General features: G+C 42.0%; 1 protein-coding gene across 1 annotated transcript in view; it reads right to left on the minus strand.

The window, feature by feature from the left end:
- Window positions 1-445: 445 nt before the first annotated feature.
- Drgx (Dorsal root ganglia homeobox) overlaps window positions 446-27,970 on the minus strand; it is a 58,687-nt gene continuing 31,162 nt past the window's right edge. The window contains exons 5-9 of the mRNA XM_076312672.1: window positions 25,144-25,378; window positions 16,959-17,164; window positions 10,194-10,359; window positions 9,235-9,448; window positions 446-1,856 (exon numbers count right to left, since the gene is read on the minus strand). Of these exons, the coding sequence (XP_076168787.1) occupies window positions 1,370-1,856; window positions 9,235-9,448; window positions 10,194-10,359; window positions 16,959-17,164; window positions 25,144-25,378 (1,308 nt within the window). The 3' untranslated portion in view covers window positions 446-1,369. The remainder of the gene's footprint in view (window positions 1,857-9,234; window positions 9,449-10,193; window positions 10,360-16,958; window positions 17,165-25,143; window positions 25,379-27,970) is intronic.

The raw sequence follows: 27,970 nt of genomic DNA on the forward strand, positions 1-27,970 counted from the left end.
ATTGAGCAAAGAAAAGAAATTTTTGTAATATCATCTTGCCGTTCCAACGAATGAAAAGGTAAGTGTTTGTTCTAAAATGCTTTGAAGGAGAGTTTTTGAACATTCAAACTATGACGGAACAAAATTTTTCTATGTTTGTCTTTCAAACGCAGGGAAAACGTTTAAAATGAACTATTTAATGGATGTTGCAATTCGATCGTCTGTTCTAGTGGACCCAAATGTTTATTAGATTCGATACACTCGTAGTTTTTTGATTTTGAAGTAAATTCCAAGAAGCGGGATGAAAGGGCTTCGGTTCTTATCGTATTTTGATTAAATCGTCGTTAGCAAATCTCAATTAATATACGTTGTTCGATGTTTCAAAAAGGTCCCCTCCCCCACCCCGAGTAAATTTAGAATCTATTAAACTGAAGTTAATTTTCGAAAGGACTAATATTTAGTTTGAAGCGAATAAGGAAGTAATATTTGAACAACGAAATAAGACGTGTTCGAAGAAAATCCATCGATGATCGATACCGGTAAATGGAGACGCCTTTTAAAATTGGTAAATGTTTAAGAACTGCAATATTTTCAATGCGGTTAGGAATATTTTTCAATATCGTCCGTATTCCCCCTGAATAGAACATTACAAAATCTATGAATAAGATAATAAAAAAACAGCAGCATGTTCGAGAGAAATTATGTTCCCGTGTAAGCAGCAGTGAACAGAATTACGTTTCGAAAAGTTTAAATCAACTATCCGAGTCTCGTCCTTTAACGTTCTTTGCGAGGACTTGTCAATGTAAAGTAACGTATCACCGTGAACAAACTTATTTATCATTTAGCTTCGTCCTCGCCAAGAGCCCGGTGAAAAATATTCGAGGACAAGCGTCGAATGTAAACGTGCACGAAATACCTGGAAGGTTGTAAAAATTTGTGTCTTCTGCGGTTTCGTAAATTCGAACTAAAATTGAAAATAGTAGGTAATCCGCAGAACTTTGACACGCGCGAGAATTCGAAATTCGACGGAACGAACAGACGCGATAAAAGAAAAGAAAAAAAAAAAAAGAACAAGATACTACCATCTCGAAGCATTCGAATTTAACGGTTACGTTCGAGTCAACAGTTTCTCAACAACCGCGTAAACAACACGAGCACGTGGGTCTCGAGGAGCACCTCGAATGCTCTGTAACAGTATCGAATCGTACTTATCGCGCCATCGACCGATACGGTGACCCTCCAACCGTTTCTAAAATATTATCGTTCTTAAACGATCGAGAAAAGAACAACGGAAAATAGTGTCCTGAAACGTATACGTGCCCACTTTCGAGTGGCCGTCGAGGCCAAAGATTCGATCAGCTATAATGCGTGTGCTGCCGAAGCGACGATCTTAGGGATCCTCCTTCGTGGTCGGTTGTATTTGGTGCACTATACTGGGTAGATGGTGATGATGATGCTCCGGCCTCCTGGAAAGTCCCAGCAGAGGTGGTAGCAATGGCAGAGGCAGGGGCAAAGGTAACCCGCCGGGAAATCCGGCGAGTCCACCGAGAAGCGCGGAAGCTGTCGAGTGTTCCTGAGCCTTTCTTCTGAGCTCGGCTAGGCTACTGTTCCTATGAAGATCACCGGTTCCTGGCTTGCAGCATCCGCACACGGAGGTCGGCCAACCTGCCGGTGACCAGGACAACATGTCCTGTAGGGCAGGCCGATGGTCGCTCGTTGTCCACAGGGAAGGAGTCGTCGAGGTCAAAGATGTTGGCGCGCTGCTGACCACCTTGTTGCTGAACAACGGCGGAGAAAATTGGGCCGCCAAATGCGGAGAGAAGAAGAGAGATGTTGGTGGTTCGACCGGCCTGAAACCCGCTGCTAACCCTGTAGCACTGAAAGATCACCGGAAACAATATTGATTAAGTTCTTGGTCCATCGGGTAGGTTTTTCAAAATTCTGGAACAGGATTTTCGAACACGACGGATCAGTGGGAACAGTTCTCGAGAACGATTTTTCACGATTTATCCAACGTTCCGCGACACGATCGTGATTCTCGAGCGTGCTGGATGTTAGGTTCAATTGTACGATACTCGCGAAACACGTTTTACATTTGGATAGACGTGGGTTTTGTATTTTATATTCATCGATGATAGTTTATTCTCCGAGTGGAGTGAAGTCGAATTTGATGAATAATGAAAGACGGGAAAGTGAGGGAGATTATTGCGACGGCGGTGAAGCAAAACGTGTCTAACGGTAGATTGTTACTTTAAGAGAGTAGCTCTTGGATAAAAATATTAACGACTCGAGTGTAGTTTGCAAAAAGTGGAAGTGAGAAGTACAAGGTAGAAAGCGTGGATTTGTTGATCGTTAAAGACCAAGGAATATTTTCTGTTCGCGTTAATTCGTCAAAGATTAGATCCGAATGACGAAGAATATCGTCGGAAATAATTAAAAATAAAATACAACGATTCGTCTTCTAGTTTTCTATTGGGTTGTTCGGAAAGTCATTTCGTTTTTTTTTTTTATTTTCGGTGAAAATGAAACACGATTTCTTTAGAGTGTATAAACATTTTATTAAATTATATATTCTCCATTTTGGAAAATGTAACGACTTTACCAACAACCCAATAATTTTCTTTTACACTTGTAGACTTATACTCCACGAAATGCTACGAAAATGTTGCCAAACGTTCGCGATTCGGCTGATTCGTTCCAGAAGAAAATCTAGCTCCAGAGCCTACGAAGTTGCCAGCAAGAGAACGACCAAGGGACGAGGAAGGGAAGCAGAAGGGCCCACGAAAGCGCTAACCCGATTAGCACGCGCGATATTCCGCATCCTTCGCCAGCCGGCAGAAGCTACTTCGAGGCGCTGATGATTATCTCAAATATTAATCGCAAATATTGTTTAATTAATGTAACGAGCCCGAGGTGAAGCTCGAAACAGAGTGCAAGAAGGACGGAAATGTAAATCCAGCGAGCTTCGGGGCTGTAGGGGAAAGATAGTTAATTCGACGAAGAGGAATGCAGCGAAGGAAGTAAACAGACAGATACGATGGTGGATAAACATAAACATACACAAGCTGATACAGCAGTTTGGAGAAAAAGAGGAAATTAAGGGGATCTAAGTGGAACTACGGGGAACTTCGAGACCGAGGAGAAAGAGTAAATAATTTTATGGAGTTGCTTGTCGGGAAAAGAAAATTACAGAGAAGTACGAACTTAACGATTGAAATAAATAGCGATGTTTAGTACCGAGGAGATCCGACGGGAGAGACTAATCGAGTTAAACTTTCGCGAGGATGTACATAAAAAATGATAAATTATCGATGTAAAACTTTTTTACGCGATATTAACGAGTATGTTTAACTGTGTCTTTGTTTGTTCGTTTAGTAGCGGTTCTACATTCGTGCAAGATAGTGCTTCATTTGTGGTACGTAATTATCGATAAAATTACGTTACACGCTACACTTACAAGAAACGATAAATGTAAAACGATAAAACGAGTAGTTTATAGAGCACGAGGCGAAGAGGAAGCAAGAAATTAAATGAATCGCGAAACGAATAAAACAAGACAGAGTATAGATTGGACAGACGAGATATTGTATAAACAGAAGTAAAGATCTTGGAGGGAAGAATAAACCAACAAGTTCGGAGACTCGAATAGAAAGACGAAACACTTCTAATCGATATTAAATCAGAAATCTAATAAACCGTATAGAGAAACAAAGAAACAGTCGATTGAATTTCTGGCGCGGGATTCGATCTCGTAAATTTCGTTTTCTAAACGCTAACTTTTAACAAGTTGGCTGCTCCGTGTCGAACGTCAGCAGATTATTTCTCTCTGGACCCAATATTCCAAAAGTACCCGAAGAATTTAATGACCGAACAAAAATCCAAACGTCTAAAGAAGCTAATACAATTTATTGTACGAGGTTAAGAAGTTTATCCCTGGAAGGAATTACGGCTCGTGCCTGGTCAGACATTTTAGGCAACCTTAGAACGTCTGCGACTACTCGAAGAGAAAAATTAGCGGATTCTGTTCACGTTTCTTTTACACGCGAACAATACCGTATACTATTTATCGAACAATCATATTGCAATACATTTACCTCGAACATTCAAACTCGATCGAACGAAACAGTGCTCCGAGCCTTTCCTCAAGAGATTCTATTTCCCCTGACTTGATACTAAAAAAGTATCCGAAGAAATTAATATCCAAATAGTAATCCAAAACACCTGGATACCGAAGAAAATTGAATCTAACATTGAAGTGAAAATCAAGCACGAACGAAGTGCCGAAATGGTATATATTTTCTCGACAGATGGGGGAGGAATGTAACAAAATTGAAGGATAACGGTATTTAGGTCGTTACGCGAAAACGGAAACGGAAGTGGCGGAGTCTACGCGACTCGGAGAACATGAGTAGAAAGCAGATTTCTGACGACGGAAGAAAACAGGGCTAGGGAAACCGCGGCAGGGTGGCACGAGGGGTTGGCAAAGAGGTGAAGGAGGCAGAAGGCGGCGGCGGCGGCGGCGGCGGCGGCGGAGGCGGCGGAGGCGCAAAGAGGAAAGCTTGAACTGCGGTAAGTGCGATAATTAGCGGCAATTAGCCGCGTAGCCTAGCGTGCGCCTTGCTTACATGCGCTCGCTTGCTTCCCTCACGTACACGCATTTAATTTCTTCGTCTCTATGCGATTAACCATGATATCTACACAGTCTCTGCACTTTTAGTTACGCCAACTTCACCGCAGACGTGCTTTCGGCGCATCAATTCCGAAGTTTTGAACGCCGAGCTCGTATAAACACGGTAATCCGATGAAACATTCGCAGAGTGATTCGTCAGCTTTTAATTATATGCACGTACAATGGTGCACTCGGATGAACCATTTTGCTTGCGCGTAAGGTCACATTTGTACGGAATTGAAACGGTTGAAAATTGAAATCGGTGCAAACCGGTGATACGGTTGAAACAACGCGCTTCAATCTCGATCTTCTATCGGATGATTCTACGGAAAACTGTAGCAACGAAAAGTACGCGATTTTAGGAAGTGCACACGGCGCAAGATACGACTTCCTTTTAACGTCACTTCTGTCATCGGTACCTTATTTAATTTTATTTTTTAAATACATGTTTCTGTTTTCATTAATACATGAAACTGTCGAGGTAATTTATTCGTAATACGCTACCTTGTGTTTTTAAAAAGTATTGTTACACTTGGGAAGGATAATTTAAAAACACCTTTAGATTTAATCAAAATTATCCGTAAGTCTAGAATTCTATATATCGGTAGTTTTCAGAAATTGTATATCTAATAATAATAATAATAAATTCTGTTTATATACGATCTGCCGGGAGACGATGTAACAAAAATTTTAAACGATCGATCTAATAATATTCGCGTAAAAACGAAAATCCATTTTCTCGTTTCAATAAATCGCGGAAAGGACAAACGTACATCGATTTCCTCTTTTACTAAGTTTACGTGGATAGCGCAAGGTGCACGTAAAACGTACAAAGCCTATAGAATAGTTAAAGCGTTTGTTAAAACACAAATGTGTTCCCTTGATCGTTTCATCGGCTCAACAAGCATCGTTTCACGGTGCTATAACGACATCGATAAGGATAACATAACCACGAAGAAGCTGCATCCTTTGCGTAATAAGAATCCATTAAAATCTTTATTTAAAATTCAATGACGTCAAACTGCTTCGTCCTCTTCGTTTCTAACTATGTTGTAAAGTTGAAACTGGTACTTGTTAATTTACCCGTACACGTATTTTCGAGGCTGAGATGGAAAATATGTCGAAGGATAAGAAATTTATACCCGAAGTGTTGGCTTCTACTCACGATTAAGCGAGAAATTATACAGAACGTCGTAAGTTGCGAATCTATTTTATTATACATCGCCGTTTTCCTATTGCACGTCGCTATAGAGTCTTCCTCGCTACATTATATATAGGTCGTTTTTAACAAAAAAACAATTTCACCTTCGAATTGCCATTTGCAATAAGAATTTTCTATTTCATCGCACACGTACTGTCTCGTTACCCGTGTACGCGTAATCGTACAATTAATCAACGCGAGCTCACTGTATACACACGTGTACAAATTATTCGACTCGACTCAATGTTTTTGCATGTTTGCCAGCTTTCTGCAGAAATACGAGAAAATTGCAATTAAAAATACCGTTTTCGTTTGTGCATCTGTAATTTGAAAGTTTCGCGATGATTAGTATTAATCGCGGAAAAATACGGGGAAAATGTTTTTTCCCGGTGAAATATTTTCCCAGTCAATTACCATCGACTGTTATCTGGGGCGTTTACACGCAGCTGTGTCGATTTCTGTACGTTCCTCTTATTGCCACGAACGTGGACGATGTTTCCGTATTGTAACACTGTTTCAAATCTTGTCGTTATCGATTGAATTTTGCTACATAAAATTGAGAAAAGAATCTTCGTACTTCGCGTTGGCAATATTGATACAAAGATGCTTGTTGGGTTGAATAATCTCGAACGCTTAATTCACCAAAATACACATTTACTTGATTCTGTTTAAGGATTTTTCTTCGCAATAAGAAACAAAAAACAAGTTTTTGTCTCGGTAGAATATAGTGTACGTACAAATTGTTTGCACATCGTGCATCTTTGAAAATATTTAATCTCGAAAACTGACCAATACCGAAGAGAATTGAATCCGAATGTATAATAGAAAGAATCATCGTACACGTAATCGTATATACCGCGCTCGTAACAGATATTCGTAAAACATCGACAATTCCGTACGATCGGTGGTAAAGTACGCAACGAGTACCAGTAACGTTGATGTTCTCGAAAATGAACGTGTAACGCGAATACGGAAAAATTGATTACCGAGTACCGAAACGAAGCACGCGGTCGGGCGAGCGCGTTCGGGAGAAAACTTGTCGAGGAAAGTTCTCGGTGAGCGTTACTTATGAAAAGCTCGCGTTACTTATGTTCTTACGGCTCGAGTTTAATAATTCGAACGCCTCCCTAAACACGTAGGATCGGTAGTAAAATTTGACGAGCGAAGATACACGTAGTTGGAAACGGATCGTGACGGGCCGAAACCAATTCCACTCGAGATTACGCGTTCACCGCGAGTAATTTAAATCCAACGCTAAAAACGTTACCATAAAACAGGGAATACGCGGGGCAAAAGAAAGACGAGCCCCTTCCAACGTGTAACCCCAGATCCGCCCCTGTTCCACGAAATCGACTGCACGGAGCGAGACTTCTAGGTTGGCTGGTAGGTAAGGAGGAACGCAAAGCATACACCCCTGCAGTCGAGAAGCTGCCGAGCCCCTGAATAAATGATGAGGATATATTTACGGCGAGCGGTTTTAAATAAATTACAACTGCGGAGACGGCGAAGGAGTATCTTCGTACCGTTTCGCCTCCCGAACCCCCTGTTCTTTGGCCTGTTCCACCATCTTGACTCGAGTCAGCCGCCTACGAGTATATTCCGTGTGTCTACCTATTCGGCATTGTTCTTACCTTCCCGTCGATTCGAGGGGAGTCTTGTCTGGGATTATAAAGACCGTCCGTCGGATACTTACCGCCGTCGAAAAAGAAATCGACGAATCGTGGCATCTTATTCTCGGTTTTCCACCCTATGCGCCGAGGGTCGAACGGAATTAGCCGGTTTACCATTTCTCGGCGGGAACGGGGAGAAAGGGAAAAAAAGCCATAAGTGCGTTCGAGAAACTCGCGTTCGAAACATTGCCACCGGATTATCCTTGTTTACGGAGAGACGCGAGAGAGTTCGTCGCGAGAGAAACGTCAAAGTGTCGTACCGAGATAATAAGAAAAATCGATTTCTTCTTTCAACATTTTCGTTGAAAGTTTCGAGCCTTGAAAATGTAATTGTAAAGTATTATGGCGAAATGTGAAAAATTGGCAAAGTTTCGGGTCTTTGAACCAAACTCCCTGCAGACTCTAACAGTGTACGCCGAAACTTCGAAGCCATTCTTCTCGGAACAACATTTTTCAAGCACGTTGACGCAGTATCACGGAAACAAATGGACCGACTTACTCGAAATTTCACGCGCGTGTTACGTAAATATCACTTCACCCGTCTCGTGTTCCAGTTAAATTCGAATTGTTGCGTTTTCACGGGGTTTGGGATCTCGAGTGCACGGCGTTCTTGAAGCATCGTAGCGAAAAATTCGTAAAATTCACAGAATTGTAGAAATCCGAATATCGAGTACCGGCGGTATTTACAGCGTGTAAAGTTCATAGAGGTTCACGGTGAAATATTTTCTGCTTTTTCAGGCGATGGTACACTTGATTTTGTAAAACGTTGTTCAATTTCGAGATAAATTCACGCGTAATTACAACTTCGATATCGTGTTGAAGTAAAAAGTTTATTATCGAAAATAGGAAACTCTATTCGTTGTAAACCTTCTTTATGGGAAATATATACTTCTACGAAGATATTAAATTTTTACAAAGTTACCATGTTTGGCGTACACCCAAAATCGTGTTTGTTTAATCGTACTTTCGTTATCGGTATCGTACGATTAATTTTCATTGCTAAAAGAATCGGTTGGCGAACCCAATATTTATTATTCGAAAGATTGGAAACAATGTACCGTGTCTAATATCGATCTGTGAATATCGCACGATTCTATCGACAAACCTGTTAAATTTCATTCGACTTGTAGAAAATGAATCTTCTCGATCGTTTTCCGAGCACGTTCGTACACCGTTGAAGACAATACCGCGGAAATGTTCAAAATCGATCTACACCGGTGTTTGCGCAATCGTTCACTTTAATTTAAATTCCAATTGATCGCGATCCGGTAATCCCGATCATGGTGAAATCGTCTCCCGCGTTTCTTCTTCTCCGTGTCGTAAACGCGAAATAACGGACGGTCCTTAAAACGCGCGTCCGCGTCGCGTCGCATCGCGTCGCGTCGCGTCGCGTCGAAGCTCGCGGAATCTCCGTTGGTACGCAAGAGGGGTCCGATAGCGATTTAACGAGGCGACGATTATCGCGATTATACGAGTAGCAACGACTGCCGGATCGGGCAGAGCGCGGCGGGAGGGTTGGGTGGCTGTGAAAGAGGGAGCCGGAGGAAGCTACGAGGAGTGGTTTAATGGCGCGTATCAAGCATCCGGCCGACGTGTTCAGCGGTGCTTACACCGTGGAATCGCAAGTGACTTTAGACGGTCGGCGACGTAGCGGGGATAGAGGGGAAGGAAGATATTTCCTAAAGACGTAAATACAAACGAAGCTAAAAGCTCACCTCTCGCCGGGTGGTCCGAGGCCCCCCACGGTGCTAGGTGGTGGCGGTGGCGCCCTTATGGGGGTTGGCGGTGGCGTCGAGACACCACCCAGGGACGGCTGACTCGGCTGGGGCCGTGGACTGACCGAAGCGGAAGTCGTGCTGGGGCTCCTCGATCCTCCAGCTCCATCTGGGCCGGCGTCCTCCACGTCGAGGGCGCTGCTGCTCGTTGTACCTTTTCGGGAACAGAACAGACGTATACCGTCAATACGATTTTTTTGGCTGCCGTTAACATGGAGTACATCGAAATCACGAGCAAAGCGTCCTCCTCGTTCGCTCGATTTTCGTTGAAACTTTGCAGGTCTGTACGTATCGTCCATGAGGGACGATAATTTTCTTTTTTTTTTTTTTTTCAAAATATAATAGATCACTCGAGTTTTAACTGCGAGACTGTCCTTCAAAGTTTCATCACCGTCGACGGTGGAACGAGTCTGCGCAAATAACACGCGCAGTGGTCGTGCACCTTAGCGCGGTAGACCGAGAAGGGGTAGCGTAAATTGAACCATTCGCGCCACGACAGAAATTAGTATCTTACGATGTGTTTACACGTTTCTTGTGACTCGTTGAGTTTCTCGCAGAAATTTTCCCGACGATTGGATCAAAGATTTCTTTAACGATCTTGTCAGGTTGTTCGGAAAGTCGTTTCGTTTTCCAAAATGGAGAATATGTAATATAATAAAAAAAACGAAATCACTTTCCGAACAACTCAATATTTACAATACTGTACATCACCGCGTAAAAAGAACCACGAAATTGGATCGATTTTGGAAATAATTTACATTTACGTGTCGCGAACGCGATATTGTAAATTTGCGTAACGGTGTACAGGACGATTAACGAAGGGTAAGAAAAGTTTATAACCGTTGCACAAACATTTCGGTAAATAGACGAAACTCGCGAACTTTTATACACGATCGTACCTTCAGGATCGTGCCCGGTGGGACTTGGACCTGCCGATGAAGACGATGGCGGTGCCAGTCCTGTCGTTTCCAATGCACCACCCCCTCCGCCCCCTTCTCGTTTCCTCTGCTCTTCCTTCAAACGCTCGCTTTTCCGCCACTTTGCTCTGCGATTTTGGAACCATACCTAAAAATTTATAATATCCACGGTATTGCGCACTTCCGATCACAGACGCGGAAAGATATCGTTCGCGAATAACACTGTCGTATCGCGAACGACGTACTCCGTGTGTTAAAATTGAAATTAAACGACATTCGTTTGCAATCGAACAACTTTAAAATTCCAATGAAAGAGATCGAAATATTACAGATTAAATGTTTGAACGATGAATTGAAGTTGATCGTTCCGTCAACCGATGATTAATTTATTATTTCTCTTCTAAAATTACAGGCGCGCGGATTACAAACGACACATTATCGAAATGCGATGAACTTTTATCAACGTATACGTTAATATTACGGATAGATACTCGAAAGCGTGAATCTTTCTGTTTGGTTGTAAAAATTCCAAAAGTTAATCAAGATTGGAATTATTAACGTCAATTTCCCCTATTCTCTGTACAATTCGTCTTCGATTGTTCGATAATCGGACGATAAGTGTCGTGCAACGTCGACACATCGGTCGAGATCGTATTCGTCATTGAGAATCGTATCCAGCCTAATCACCTTGCAACGACCGCCCACGACAGAGGAAGAAGAGGGCAAGGAAGAAGGCGACGTGGAGTGAAAAAAAACAAACGAGAGTAAGACGAGGAACGGCGCTGAAGGCGGCACTTAAGCTGCTTTAACTACACCTGGCTCTCGTGCGCGAATATGAAAGGATAATTGCATGTACGGGGTGGCATTCGTAGCTGGTCAGAGGGGTGGTCTCTTGCCGGTGTACATGTTCAACGAGCCGACAGCAACCACGGCGGCCGAGTGTTTTTTAAAAAGCTCGAGTTCCGCTAACGAGGCTAACTTGACATAATACCAACTGAAATAGACTTTATTATACCCAGCGGCCCGCTACGACTCCACGAGTATCTTCACCCTGACGATACGACGTGCTATTGCTTTCTATATTTAATTTAGTTTCTCTTGAATTTCGGTATGGCGTTACGAGGAAGCGTCTTCGTTAACACCGATAAAACGAACGATTCGTGAATTGGAAATTCGAAACGTTAGAAAGCTTCGAACACACATCGTATCGAAGATTATTCACCTCGATCGTCAATTCAACGATTCGATCGTTATCTTCTAACTCTGTTCGTTCTACTCGATTATCACCGAGTACCTTAGAGAAGTGTCTTTACCAATACCGATCGAATACTTTCGAGACCACGAACTAGAAATAAATCACCGCTTGGAAGGATAACTATTTTTCCAAACTTCTCGACCGTTCCTCGTCTCTCGATACCGCGATAAATCAATTTCACCTTTTCCGTCACGGTGTTCTTTCGTTTTACGGCAAAGCGTACACATTAATCGCGTGATTGTGCAAAGAAATTAATGTCCGTCGGCCGTCTTTTGTTCCACGGGGTTAAACGAATCGAACGAAGTCCAAGGAAGCACGAACGAACGCAACGAACTCGTTAACCGATTGAAATCGATAATAAAATAAACGGTAGTAGCTCCGCGAAGTCGATTACGGTCGTGTAAACAGATTCACCGCTGGAAGACAAAACGCATTATAGACCGAGTCCCAGAAATGATTATCCTTCTTCGTTCGGGAAGAAAAGTTTCACGGCGGGAAGCTTGGAAAATGGTTTAATAAAATAAATACGACGAGCTCGGCGGCCCCGATGGCTCCGAATTCGAGCTCGCGGAAAAAGGACGGGGGATGCTGCCCGACGGGGAGAGATATAATAATATCCTCAAGGTTGCGGGGGCGAGTAATAGCTGAGAACAAAGCCGCAGTTCCGCGGGGACCAGTCGTTCCTCTCCCTCTTTCTCTTCGATACCTACGTTTCTTTCTCTCTGGCTGCCATTCTTTTCCCAATACGAATTTAATCCGAAAGACGTCGGTAATGGCGCGGCTTCGCTACCCCGCAAGATAAACGCATTTAATCTTTCGACACTTGTTACGCAAATCTACGAAGCTTTCACGCCGAACGCGTTTAAACAACGCTGCGCCCGATCATTTACATAACGCGGTTGATAACAATGAAAAGAGACGACTCTTTTCGCGTAACGGTGCTAGTCGCGGTTTCTATTGTTACAGTACTTGGCGGAAGTATTAAAAATGAATGTACTTTAATATTTTTAGTCCGCAGAGTCTCCTATCGGAACGATACATTCGATGAATTGTAAAAGGTAATATTAACGATTGAAAACGATACTGCAAGAGCGCAAGTAACACGAATTAAAGATCGAAATGTAGTCGAAAAGATGGTGGTTTACGAAACAATTTCCGGTGAAACGGAAGAGTGGAGACCTATTGGTACTTTTAGTACTTTTGCGTCGTGAAAAATTATACCAAGTTCGTTCAGATTACATCGCATTTCTTCTGTTTGTCAAATGATGTTAGAATGTTGAGTTACACAGATACCATCAGTCTGCAATCCCTTTACACGTTTTTAATATCTTTGCAATTTCACTTTTGGGAATTTTTAATAAGAAAAATGTGTTTTCAATAATATACATACGTATTTATCGTAAAAAGAGATCATTTTCAAGAGTTATCGTCCAACTGGAAGAAATTATATCGTTATACTAAGAATCGAATCGTGTAATTATTTGCAGTTTGGTTTACAAGTTTATGCCGTATTCGTTAAAAATTCATGCACAATTCATTTGCCAGAGTTTCTGAATTCTTCATTATGGAATCATTAAAAGAATAAAAAAAAAAAAAGAAAGTATTTTGGCGCGTAAATTTGTAAGCGCATTAGCACTATACATAATTTAATGGTAAAAGGCATTGTTGTATTTTTCGCTCTCGAGTGTTTCCCTTTTTTACCGTGTCTCCGCTCTTCTTCCTTTCATAATCTTTTTTTTTAATTACATTTAATCCAACGTATGTGGATAATGGCGTTACTCCGTTTTGCCCGAAGCTAAATACTTAATCTTTTGGCACTTGCTATCCGAATCAGCTTTCAATTTTTAATGGACAAAGCGGCCCACGATTCAGGTTTCTCAAATGAAATTCGTGTAATTTTAATTTGAGAAGCTTTTGCTAAGCAGCGAAGTTGATTTTTTATTTAAGGAAATCGCTCGGTTCGTTATTTCGAACAGGATTCATGAAATAATTTCTGCGTAATGTAACAGTAGTCTAATCACGATCAAGAAGATTAATAATAATCATCATTTTAATTAAGAACCAGCGAGATAACATTATTTTATTTATTATTGCTTTACTTTGAATTTTACGGGGTTGAAACTTTAAACTAAAGATACCTACTTCGAGTGTAGTGGTTTATAACTCGCCTACAAGAGCCGAAAGATATTGTACAGTGACTATTTTCTCGATAATTAAAGAATAAGAACAAATCGATTCGGAATAAATAAAAAACGCTTCGAGGCGAGAAAGTGGTCGAAAACGTTTTGAAAGACACAATACTCTTATAAAAATCCTCGGAAATATTTACAAGGATCCGATAAATCTCGAACAATCAGCACGAAACGAGTGAATACTTGGTCCTCTTTGTGTTCCTGTGCAAATTGTATAGGTAAATGTCCACGGTGTTCGATCTTTCTTCTCGTCTATAATAGTTTCGTATACCAAACGCATTACCCCAGGAAAGACGAATTCTGTAAGTAAATCCAAGTTGATCGCGATCGGACGTTTCAATTCGAACCTTTCAACGTTGCATCCCATCCCCTTACTCGTCGAATACCATTCGCCCAAAACCGGAACTTTCTCTCCCCACGATACACCGTATTCGTATAATTCGTGCCACCGGTGTATGGAATTCGATTCGTTAGGGTAACACCGATCCAGTGGCTATTAATCGACGCAACAAGGAAGAGGCGGTCTAACAAGACCAAGAGGGTATCATCCACGCTGTCGCGGCGTTGAAAATTCAGCGTTGGAAAAGCGGCGCGAAAGGCTTCCGGGGTATACAGAGGCAGGTGTGTCGGCTCGCATCTCGTTGCCCCGTAATTCGCATTACACGCTTTGAAATTCAAACGGACCAGAGCACGCGACTGTGCGACGTCGGGTGGCGTCGGCGTCGGCGTCGGAGTCGGAGTCGGCCCGGGCGGTTCGCGCATGCGTGGCCCCAGTTACTGCCGGTGTGCAGCATAATCGTCGCGCGCGTTGCACACAGGCGGCGAACAAATGTCAGTCGCGCGCCCTCGCAGAGAACCTGCCTCGACGATCTACCGGCGATGGTGGCCCACCCCCGCGCTCACCCTTCCCGCACGAGGCTCTAATTGGAGTAGGAGAAGAGAACCGGCACTGCATAAACGCGCCTATTTGTCCATTATTTCAGATTCCCTTTGTCTTCCCTAATGAAACAATGAGTCTGCGCCGTAATTGCGTCATAGCCGCCCTGTCCCTACCTTCCTCCCATTGTGTACACCGCTGCCTAGCATGGCCTTCTCGTCTTATAATCCGGACAATGCATCGGGATAATACCGTGCCCCTCCGCTGGACGCGACGCTGAAGGATTCTTTGCCAGGCCCTCTGCCATTGTTCACTCTTTTTCTCGTTTTCTTAGCGATTAACCGTGCGGTGGCCATAGTCGCGTTAATTGTTGAATTCTCGAACGCGACTTGATATCATTGGATACACAGACGCGCTAAGTGGGTCGGATATTTAAATCCACGGGGGTGGATTCGTAGATATTAGTAACGCTTCGAACGGTGTAATTTGTCGCTTTCTTCTTACACGGTTGTGCAAAATTGATATCGAACGATACAAATTGGAGGATTTTCACTTCGGAAATCATTGGCCTCTATTTGCTTATTTCTGGACGGGGTAGTTGGAATACGCACTTCCGGTGATTCAAGAGATTCTGTTTGATATTATATTATTATTATTAGTAGCAGTAGTATCAGATCTTTATTATATGTGCGCAACCCTCCACAAGACCAATGACTATTACCAAGAAATAATTGGTATCAGGAACCCTTAACCCTTTGCACTTGAGGCTTCTCTGCTACCAGAAACTGACGCCTCGAGAAAATTCTTTAAGTCGTAAAATTAATCTGGAATGGAACATTTTTATATACTTCGCGTTTACACTCTAGGAGAACGTGATATTTAAATTCCAATTTGAATTCTATTTCTATTTGAATTCTATATTCTATTCCAATTCGTTTATTCTATAGTTAATTGTTCAAAAAACACAATAAGCAAAGATACTCGATGGAAGGATTTAACGTCGAGTCTTCCGAAACTTTATTAATTGTCATTCGCCATATTAAAAATCTCTAACGTTCGTTCAATTAACGAAGCAAAATATGAAAACACGTAATCCTTTGGAATTATTTCTCTCTTATTGTTACGCGATACCGATTCACCAAATTGCGATCACGTAGTTGTTATTTATTAATCCCTCATCAGATTAAATTCGACATTTAAATTCTATCTTCTTTGGCCCACTCTATATCATTTAATCTTCGTTTCCCGATTCTGAAATTTTTATAGAATTACGTTGCATTGAAAAATATTTTTCGACGTTCAAATACGATCGTTGCGCTATTCGCAGTCAACTATCTTCGATACCATTGAAAACGGTTAATTTACCGATTCCTTTGGTTCAAAAGATAACCGAAAAATATTTGAAAGAAGAGATCGTACTAAACTCTCGAAATATTGATCACTGTTCGAAACAAATATCGATCGGCAAATTAATAAATCGAATATCTCCCGAATCGTTAGTTCCTGATCGTACGTTTTCTTTTTCTCGACCCAGCAACCCCTAAAGTTTCTATCAACGTTTCATTCGCACCCAGTGTAGATCATTGACTGTTACGAACAGACGATTAAATGTACAAGCGAGACAAAATCCCTCGCAGAATTCTGGCAATATTTACGCGCGTAAAGGGGGTGGAATTAAAAATCTGACATTGGCGATCGGATATCCTGCAGATGTTCCAACAGGATTTCAGGAGGGAATCGCTATTACTGCAGGGATTCTCTACAGCGCGAATTACGCCGGTGCGAGTAAATATGGCCAGGAGGACGTAGCCAAGGGTACAAAGTAATCCCGGAGATTACCGGCTTACTCTGTCAGAAGATTATGTCAGGTCGAGGGTGTCAGCAGCTTCCTCGGGCATTGGATGTACCCTAAAACTACACTACACCTAGTGTTCTTGCTCTTAGAGCGGTGATCTACCGTCGCGCGTTGAAACAATAGATCGTTGCAATTTCTTCGATCCACCATTAATTTTTCCATCAACCAACGTGTCAACCAACGCATCGAAAATTTGTATATTTATCATTTTCCACCAATCGAATTTGATACAATTTAGGAAATCGTAGAAAATTATTTCACGATGACACGATAAATTCGATCGATAACGCGGCGTTTTAACAAACATTTCCATTTTGTTTCGTTTTCCGTTTCCCCGACGTGTACTCGTCACGCGAGACGAATCTATTAAAAGTTAACGTGTAATAACAACCATTATTACGAATTTCTAAATTAATATGGGTTAATCACGTTTTTGTTACACGTTGCACAACAATGTAGCGGAATTATACGTAGCTATCGTTTCCCCTAGGTTAATTAATTTGATATAGAGTCGGTGCAGCTATCCTGTTTTGTCTGGGTTAAGTCTGGGTTACGCTGTCGCACTAACCTGAACTCTAGCCTCCGTGAGGTTAATCTTTATTGCCAGATCTTCCCTGGTGAAGACATCCGGGTAGTGAGTTTGCGCAAACGCAGACTCTAGTTCTTCGAGTTGTTGAAGGGTGAACGTCGTCCTGTTTCTCCTCTGCTTTCGCCTCCCGAAGGAATCCTCACCGACACCGTGCAAAGCCGGATGATACGGAGAGTAACTGGTGTCTGGAACGAAAAAAAGAACGCGAACTTCAGTTCGAACCTCGTTAAATGCCGGAGTCACGATTACTAAGTTCCCGATAATTAGTGGTGTGCAGAATCCCGAAAATGTCGGGTCGGTACGGGATCTCGAAGATATCGGGATTACAGAAAGTATCCGAGATTCCCGAAAATATCCGAGATTCCTGCAAACATCGACTGCAAATACCGTTTAGATATTTGTTTCCCTTACTATCGACAATAGTTTTTAATCTAGACACGGCACATAGTAGATTTACTCGCATTTATAGATACTTAGTAAATACGTAAATACAATTTACATTCGTGTGTTCAGGTTTGAAGCGTTAGTTAAACGATTTAAAAGTTTTTTATAGGTATTTCGTTAGTAGATAACTTGTATTTATAGATACTTAGTGTATATACAAGTACTATTCACATTCGTGTGTTCAGATTTTGAGCATTAGTCAACCGATTTGGAATTTCTTTACAGGAAAATTTCGTTCCAAATTCGAACGAGATTGTTGTCCGAAAAATTGTTGAGAACGTTTCCTCTCGGATAGAGTTTCGCGAGTATAGACGCCTAACGCTTCTCCACGAATACTATCTGCAATAGTTCGATTCTAGAACGCACAATCGTCGACGTTACACAACGACCATTCGTTGTTGCACAATATTATACAGCGTAATCGTTCGGTTTGCGATTAAACGCAAAACGGTCCGTTTGTCTGGCGAATTACGGAAACACACGGGTTTGCTGTTTACAAATTCAAAAACCGTAGACTGTCCCGGTTGTGGTCGAAGCACGCGCTGGCAAAAGGACGCGGGGGAGGGGGATGAAGAGGGGAACGACGGTATTGGGCGCACGTAGAACCAGAGAGATCCACGGTCCGTGTAGGGGTGAACGTTACGAAACCCAGAGAACCGCTTATCAATGATGCAGAGCAATCAGCGCAATTAATTACCGCGGCGCTAAGCCGGGGCTTAGCGAAAAACACAAATTAATTTCCTAAGCTCATAAAAATTCATGCGGTTCGCTCGCTGCCGAACGACAGTCCGAGCCTGCCGAGATCCGCTATCGACTGCACCAGATTGCACCTCGTTCGTACGAACATCCACGTGGAAGATCACGTTCAACCTCGGATCAACGATGTCGTATCGGGGGATGTTTTATCGGACTGCTCCACGGATTTTGTGAATTCTTTATTACGTAAAGGAGGACACCGTACAATGGAGAAAGATTAAACGATAATAGAGGCGAAATATAGATACTTTTGTTCGAGAGTTACAAAGATTGTAAATATAGAATTTTTGATTTTAGAAGAAAAATCGGTAAGAAGAGTGCGCCGTTAACAGCTACGCTGTTAATTTAACATTTACGATCGGTTGTCAATGAACGGTCGGTTGCGCGGTGATTCTGCGCATTTACGTCGCGTCGATGGAGTAACGCCATCTATCATCGTAGGTGTGCAACAATTAGAATTTGATCGAGAAGGAGGAGTGGAAGCGAACGCTTTGCTGTGTTTCCTTTAAATTGCGGAAAGTGAAGCTCTTTGATGTACATTACAATCGTGTTTAACGTTGTAAACATTTGATTCGATACGTTGCGTTGACCGGTGTAGTACTTAATTGTCTGTTTCCTTGGATAAATTGTTCAATCCTTTCCTTAAAATGTAGCACGAAAACAGGTAAAATGTAATGCTCGGTAGGCTTAATATTTTAAATTGAAATACGAAATATTGGTTATTCTGTTTAAAATGTCGGACGATGTTGATATTTTATCGGATAAAGAAAAAGCAGAAATACCGTTGGTTCGGTTAAAACATCGTACATGAGATTTTATATTTGAAACAAAATATGATAAAATAAATTTTAATCCATAGTTGTTTGTAAATGTTTGCGAACGCAACAATTTCATCGGTTCTGTAATAATCTAATCGAAATAAATGCAAGATTCCTTCGTTTCGTTTCTCAGAGACTTTTTCAATTCGATGACATTTACATTTTTTCAAATGGCAAAATTGATGGCTGTTTGTCCACTGGATGACAAAATTCAACAATTAAGCGCGCGTGTCTCGGCACGTCTGTTTGCAACAAGTCTCCTACGGCGGAAACAAACTTTCGTAACTACTGCGGAACAATTATACCGTTGAGCAAACTCATATCGTGTCACTGGCAATAGTCTCTCGCATCTGCAAAATTAATACGATCGTTCGCGAGGATTTTCACGTGCAGCATATATGACTTTGCAATTCAATTTCCCGTGATCGATGTCCTGTCCTCGCGTTTAATGGCAGTCTTTTCATCGCGGAAAATATATCCCTCAAACATTCTCTGTAATTATCGTAACTTGTTTATTAATCTGCGACTTCAATTTTACCGTGCATTTTTTACGCGGGGAAGCTTTCGATAATATTGCTTACGTGTTTCGATTTATCGGATTCGGTGGACGACCTACTGAAATATTCTACGTGAAACTTTTCGAAAAATATGAAAAATACTCTTCGTTGAAACGTAATTATTATCGATGTTCAACTTCAATGATCGTGCTATTAAAATTAAATTCTATGCGTCGATTGTTCGGCGTGTGGGAACAAATAATAATAATCGCCGTCTCGCGAAACGAAGCTTTCTCGAAAAACGAATTCTTCCTTTCTGTCCGACCAAGAGACCGACGAGCGTGAGCATATATATATTTTATTTTATTTTATATATTCCAAATTATATAACTACATATATTCCAAATATATAATTCCATCATATATTCCAAAATCGGACTGGTAGATTTAAATTCACGCTTGACTCTTCGTTATCCAACGTCCCCCCTAAGACGATTTCAACGAGGACAGAAAATTGCGAATACAAGGGGTCAGAGGGGACGAAGAATCGAGACCGGTTGGTCGGCTAAATGCATTTATCGGTGGTCGAAACTGAAATCCACTCAAGATCTTAGATTAGACTCGGGCCGAAGTAAAGTCCGGACCCAGACAACTCGTGCAACTCATCGAGAGTCGGCTTGATCCAATTTATCAGTGTACTCGGGGCGCAGAAGAAAGGTCCCGCGTTTCCCCGCTGACTTTTGCGCTTACACGCGTACAGTACTTGGCCGTTCTCTCCGCGACGTGTCGTCGACAGCGAGCTTTGTTTCCCTGCTCCCGTTGGAAAACAATAGAGGAATTAATTTCTTCTCGCTAAGAAAAGACAGAGATGGATAGTACGCTCGCACGTGACCCCCGTCGACGTGCTACGTGCGCCTTTAAAACACTTTGTCTGTCCTGTCTGTCCTGCGAGGACCACCCTTGATTTGCTTCCGTTGGAAACGCGTGCTTCGTAAAGGTTACGGGGGTGGTTTAACCCTCTCGATGGGGTTCGGCCAGGTACGCTCGTAATTGAACAACTTTCTAACGGAAGAACATTGATGTAAATTTTTCAACGGTTCCTCGTATTCGTTACAACGAAATTGCAAGTACGCGAACACCCCAGTGAACAATTTTTTCTATTATTCGTATACCGTGCCAGAGTGGTTCGTTTCGTTCGAAATGATGTACGAATTGCAACGATCTGCACGCGGCGCGTCAACTTCATTTCGTGCGGCAATTGGATAAAATATTTTTTCCGGACGGTAGGGATGTTAAACAGTGACTAGATTCTCTGCTCCGAACGAAACGTTATTCTTTTAAGTTAGATTCAATTTTATCGAGCGACCTACGAAAGAAGATAAGATTGTACGAGCGGTGACGATAAATTAATAGTCGGCAGGTTCGGATCGCATATAAGTCACTTCTAGGAGTCAAGTTTAAGAAAATTGGTCTACGTAGGGTTACCTTTATTGTTTTTCAGAGTAGAAAAATGAAAAAATTCATATATATATATATATATTCTTGTTCTGTAATACGATTAGAATATCGAAGAATAATTTGCTCCTTTAATATAATATTTTATAACTGCATTTGTTCCGTTATTTTTTCCCCAACGTGCTCATTTACACGTACCGTTTGGCATATTATATATGCACCAATATTTCACCGTCTCTCTGTTTCTTACGTTCCGTAAAATGTTCTCTCATCTCCTGCTTTCGCAATAAAAATATAAGCGGCATCCAGGTTTGCCTGAAAGTTAACACGGTACGAGGATGGACCTCGGAGAAGGTTCCGTGGAAAAACTAGACACAGAACGAAATCTAATGACACCCCGACCGTTACTAATGACACTAACAAGGTAGTTAGATGTTACAGCGAACGTCGGTGGGTTCGGAGCCGGACCGTGGGCCGAGTGAACCCACTTACCGACTTATCACGTAGTTACCTAATCTGTTTATCCCAACGGGGGGTGAAGGAGGACCGAAGCTGCGACCAGGGGGAGATAGAAGGGTGTGTGGACGTCCCCGAGGACACCCCTTCACCGCCCCTTTTGCACGAGATCATCTAGCAGGCGTCACTTCGACGCACATGTGCGAACTTACGCGACTCATATTTTACAGGGATCGAAGACGACCGCCGCGGTTGAATTAATTGAAAAGGTTTCGAAGGTTTAATCGATGTTAAATAATGCAGGCTACGATCCTTTACAACGCAAACATACCGCCACGAATTATTCCAATTTTCATCGAATTCTTCTTCGATTCGTTTCAAGTTTGTTTGGAGCTTCTTTAAATTTATTTACAATTTCTATCCAACATCTAACGAATCCAAAATCAACTCCAACGAAAGTGAATGTATACCCTCTTTTACGAGGAACATTTAATTGGTTAGCATAAGTTGTCGGTACAAGTGGAAATTTTTGTTTTCAATTCTATGGTCCTTCAACTTGAAGAGTGCGAGCAAACAGGATCACGCGATTGCGACAGGGGTGCATTGGAAAGGCTGTACGCGTCGAATAAATATTTAACAAGTTACTGTGTACGAAGTAATGTATCTGACATTTGCAATAACCTTTTAACGGAAGAACACTGTTATGAATTTACCAACAATTTGTCGCATTCGTTGGAATGGGATCGTAAGTATGCGAAGACTCCAGGATTCAAATTGTTGTTTAGATATTGAATTCTTTGAATAAGTTAAATTTCATGAAAGTACTTAGTTTCTTTCAATGGAGATACATTCATTTGCTGTTTTAAAATTCTTCATCTTCCTTGAATTGCACGCTATATTGATTTAAGCTCGGTAATAATTGAATGAGAAAAAACTGTGTAAATCGCAATAAGACTTAACTTTCAACTTCAAGTTGAGAGGTTCTTTGCGCAAAACCGTGCTCGATCGTTTTTCAATTTAATACTCAAACACTGAGCTTCCTAATCCGTGATAAACTCATATACGAATTTCGTTTAATTTTACATAGAAGTATCGTGAACGTCAGCGATAAAGGGAATTATAAATGCGCATTAAAAACATAATTTGAATTTGCGCCGATGAAATCAATATTTTATTTAAACTATATTTCGAGCCTAGATGGAGGGGCACTTACACGTCCCTGAGGATACCGATTCTCTCTTCCCTCCTACACCTATGGTCCCCGTTCGATTATCTACCTACCACATGTATCTCATTAAGGTTCATAATATGCAATAAAGTGAGCATATGCATCGCCACTCGATGAACTGTGTTTCTGAAGTAAAAAAAAAAGAATCGAACACTCTTTCGCTGCTCTATTTTCGAAAAAAAATTTAAGAAAAAAGAAAACAGACAACAGAGTGACCAAGTAAATTACTGATCTCTCGAATTAATTTATCCCAAGTAAAAACTCGTTTCGTGTCTCTCAGAATTGTCCAAACGTTGGAGATATTTCCTTAATCCTCGACAATTTTCAAGCCTCAATATTCAAATAGAACAACGACCGATCGAGTTCCAATAATTTCTAAAATTTTGCCTCCAATTACCCGAAGTCGAAATTGCATCCAGTAGAAACGTTCGTCGGGAATGAATTAATTTTTAAAATTAAAAGTGCTTGCAGTTCGTAACGAAACGTCGAAACTTCGAAACAACTATCAACCATCGAAATTCGTTAAATCGATACGAAAAGTAAATTTCTATTGTATCCAAGATCCGAGCGACATTTCAAATTGGCGTTATTGTATGAAGCAGAATATCCGCAAACGGGGAGTGAGGTAGGGGTAACATCCCCCGACAGAAAACGAGATTCGACTTGGAAAGCGATCTGTGAATAGGCAGGCACGCTGCCGTCGAAGTTCTGAAGAGCGACTCAGCACCGCCGTCGGGACGCGGTTTAACCGGAAGTTGGTTCGAAGTGCAAATTAAGTTTAGCGACCGTCCAGTTTGTAGCGTCCACTTTGCGTAACTCGGTCTAGTCGGTAATGTAACTTCATCGATGTGTTCCGCCAGAGCAAGTGCTGGTACAATCAATCTCCCTTTTCTCTCTTCCTCTCCCCCTTTTCCTCGCCAACTACCACCCGTACACCTTTGTGGCCACTTGTATTCCATTCTCTCGCGATCTCGTTTTATTTTCGCCTATTCCTAAGTTTAGGAAAAACGACAAATCGCGCGTGACGGCTCCATTTATTTTTACTCATGACGCGAGGTACAATATGAGATCTACGAAGAGTAATCGCAAACACTGTGTCGACGCGAATTAATTATTCTAGATCTTTCCAACGATCGGTAAATAATTTTCGAAACTTATCTCATCCGATTTGATCTCAGCGATATTGGTTCTTAATTTGAATACTACCGATACTTTTGTAATATCTCTAACAATCGTAACTTCGTTTCTCGATGTATCTATTATCGGTCGTTTGTGCTTTATAATTCGTTGTTTCCTTGTCGTTGATAATTTTGAAAAATTACGTTCAAAGTTACACGGTTTTTTCAACGAGATAGTAAGAAGCAAATACGTATATTTATTCGAACCACTAATGCGTATCGAAACCAATTTCGATAAAAGAAGAATTCACTTCGGACTTTATATCGATAATGCTGTTACTCTTTGTAACCCTTGTTATATATTAGGTAACGCGGAGAATTGTATCAAATGGGAGTTCGACAATTTTTCATCGTATAGCTCGTTTTAAAGTCTACCCCGCAGCGACTACAGTGAAATTGAGGATGAATAGTAAGGGAGGAAATAGATGAAAAAATGTAAGATTATGGACGGTATCAAATTTTTCTTATGGGGATAAATCGGGACGAAACAGTACTCTGGGGAGAATCGTAATCGTGCCGCTGGAGGGTATAGAGGAACTCTGATAGAAGAACACGTAGAGTCGATTATTATGTTCTATGATGTGCAATATTGAGTGATCAAGGAAATATTATTTTTAAACTGTTCGTTTAAATTACAGTTTTCGATCAAATCGAATACATTGAATCGATTGTATTATCAAACCACTCCTTTTTCTTTGTCTACCAAATTTCTTCGCGAATTAATAAAACCTTCGACAATTTCAATGTAAGTTAAGTCGATAATTACGGTAGGATCAAAGTCAACCGATACCTCGAAGCCATTGAAGAGTTATACGCATACGTTTCCTCGCGTTCAAAAAGAGAGGTGATCTGGCATGGTATAAAAGGACGAAACATATCTGACACGATTTACGCTCGGTGAAGTGGCCTTGAGTGGTCAATTGAACTTGATCCCACTATAGTCGAGTGCGTGCGTACTCAATTACTGTTCAAAGTCAATTTTCTCGAACATTGAGCCTCGAACGAAAAGAACTATTTCGATTTAGTTTCGTATGAACAATCGCCACTTTTTTGCTTTTATCGGGAATTATGCCACATCTCGTGCAAAAGGAACTCTGGTAGGCTATTTGCTTAACATTCGCGCTGTGAATGTTTCGAGCGGAGTGTCTATTTACAGGGGTGGATGGCGATGAAGGAATAGTCAAAGGTAACAATTTCGATTTACTTTTGAACAAGCAATCGCTACTTTTTTACTTTCATCGCGAATTATGCCACATCTCGCGCAAAAGGAACTCTGGTAGACTATTGCTTAACATTTGCGCTGTGAATGTTTCAAATGGAGTATTTACTTACAGGGGTGGGTGGCGGTGAAGGAATAGTCAAGGGTAGGTGGTAATCGCGGTGTTGACAGAACCGGGGGGCAGTGGTAGCAGTATAAGTTCGCAGCCCTGGCCACCGTGCCACCCCCCGGCCCTCCACCCCCTCCGACTCCAGGCACCTGCGGCTGACTCGACTGTTGTTGCTGCTGCTGCTGATGGTGCGAGTGATGATGGTTATTGTTCGGTTGATGGGTGTGAACAGTTCCAATCTGCAACAAAAAGGTTCTCGTGTAACTCACGAATCACGTACGCGGTATAGCGGATTAAACATTGTTAAAGTAATGCTCGAGAAAAACGTCACGAGTATCCTCGAACAATTTCTTGGAACGGGAAAACAGTTCACAATTTCCGACCAATTGCTTAATTTCGATTATAATTCGAACACAATTTCAATCTGACGCAAAATTATTGGGTTGTTCGGCAAGTGATTTCGTTTTCCAAAAATGGAGAATATACAATTTAATAAAATGTTTATACGCTCTAAAAGAATCGTGTTCCATTTTCACCAAAAAACAAAAAAACGAGATGACTTTCCGAACAACCCAACAGTACGGTTCCCCGTTAAAGAATTTGAAACGATTTGTGCACACGTTGCAAGTAGGTGGTGCATAAATTATTATGCGTCGAAACAATAATCATCGCTGAAACAGAAGGGAATAAGTTTAGTCGGACGGTTTACTTGCGTGTACGTAGAAATTCCATTTTACCGTCCGAAATCCGTGCGCGAAAAATGACTCGATTATAACAAAAATGCGACAACGCTCGAACGAAACGGTACGTACGTACGTTCGTTCTGCGAATCGCGCGACGAACGAGTAACGCGCTCGCGTCTCTGTTCGCAGTTCGTAGATGAACGAAACAAAACGTTCTAAACATCGCGTTCCAGAACCGAATGTCTCCTTCGTTCTCCGAAAACACGATGTACCTCTCCCGAATGTCCTGCATACTCAAACGATTCCTCGGAGCGTCCAAATCACCCCCGAAATTCCATTTACTCCCTCTGAAAGGAAACTACGTGCATACGTAAAGCGAAACCCGAGCCGGTAATCCGTCGTCGTGGAAGGTCAGGCAGCCGAAACGAAAATTGGCTGAATTTCGTTAAGTTTGGCAGCAATTACTTTTGATACCCGACACGCGGCCGTAATTGCGTTGGGCCAAGCAGAAGCAAGAGAGGGGTAATAATTCGCTAATATCAATTTCAAATTTCAATTAGTATCATCTCGACGTCTGCTCCGCCTGCCCACCCCGCCCTCCCCTCCACCTTCTCGCCCCGCACCACTCCCCTGGTTCTCGTGGACCCCCAGAAGAGCACGCCATGATCTAAAATTCAATTTGTCCCTTGTAGCGGAGCCGCAAAGGGTAAAGGAGGAACGAAGAGGGGCGGAGAAGGAGAAGAAGCGAGAGACAGACACAGAAGGAGAGAGAAAGAGAGAGAACGAAACAGAGAGAGAGAGAGAGAGAGAGAGAGAGAGAGAAGAGAGTAGCGGGGGTGGCGGCGAAAGAGAGGGTAGGAAGCAAGCAACGCAGAATCGCGCGGAGGCAGAAGAGGGGGTGGACATAGTTAGAATACACCGAGCTTAAAGCTACTCGCGTGCACGACGTTATGTAACCAGAGATACGGCCCTGTAGGCACGCGCATGCGCGACACGCCGACCCATTATAAATTGATAACTACGCCGTTTATTAAGTTCCACGACCGATGGCTGCTTAGGCAAAGAGCCCTCCACGCTCCTCGCCGATACGTGCATTATTTATTTACGGGAGTTTACAATCCCTCTAATGGAGATCGGCGTAATCGGCCGCCCATACGCCTCCCCCTCCCCCTTCACCGGTCGTGAACGGTCACCCTCCGTGGTGCCACCCCTGTCGCGTTCCCTCTTAATCGTGTTTCACCCCGCTTTTGAAAATCCGCGTGTCGACTCGCCGATACTCGGGGAAATCGGAAGTACCGGGGCTCCGTGTGCTTTGGGTAACGCGAACAGGTTCGAATGCGTTTAGGGATCGTTCGGGCAAGAAATATTGACGGGTTCTCCGTGAGTCTGAATTCGATTTCGAATTTTCAACCACCCGAGGAGACGAAAAGATACTTCGAAAGCAACCGATTAAGGTTTGTCATCGTCGATGTCGATATCGAGAAGAGTAACGAGTTCCTTCGGACAGTCCAGCGCAGAGTTCTTCGAAGCAAGGGATTTGGTTTACAGTCCAATGGAGGGGACGAAAGAAAAGTTTTGAGAAACACGTAGATTACCGCCATTATCGGAGTTTAGGCGTATTGTAAGCGTATATTTCTCCATCGTTTTATACGTATCGGACAGGAACTTATGGAACATCCATCGTGATAGCATCGTTCTCGGATAAAACAAGATTAACACCGCGACACAAAAAGTGTGCTCGAACCTTGAACTTTCAGAGATTTCAACGAGTGGAATACGAGATTTGAAGATTTTATATTTCGAAACTAATATTCTCCCAACGAACGTGCTTTTGGGAAAAAATAGTAAAGCTTGTCCGAGAACTACGATTCAGAAACAGGAGGATTCGATGGTTGATGCAAACAGCGAAGAATCTAAAAAGAATCTCTCTATGTTCAGAATTGACTCCGAAGCGAAGTATCCGTATATTTATTAAGTATATTTTCCCAAAGAACGGGTTTTTGTAAAAAATAGCAAAGCTTGTCCGAGAACTACGATTCAGAAACAGGAGGATTCGATCGTTGATGCAAACAACAAAGAATCTAAAAGGAATCTCTCTGTGTTCAGAATTGACTTCAAAGCGAAGTATCCGGACACTGTCTTCTAAAC

Source organism: Ptiloglossa arizonensis, chromosome 5 (assembly GCF_051014685.1).
Source record: "Ptiloglossa arizonensis isolate GNS036 chromosome 5, iyPtiAriz1_principal, whole genome shotgun sequence".
Lineage (NCBI taxonomy): Eukaryota > Metazoa > Arthropoda > Insecta > Hymenoptera > Colletidae > Ptiloglossa > Ptiloglossa arizonensis.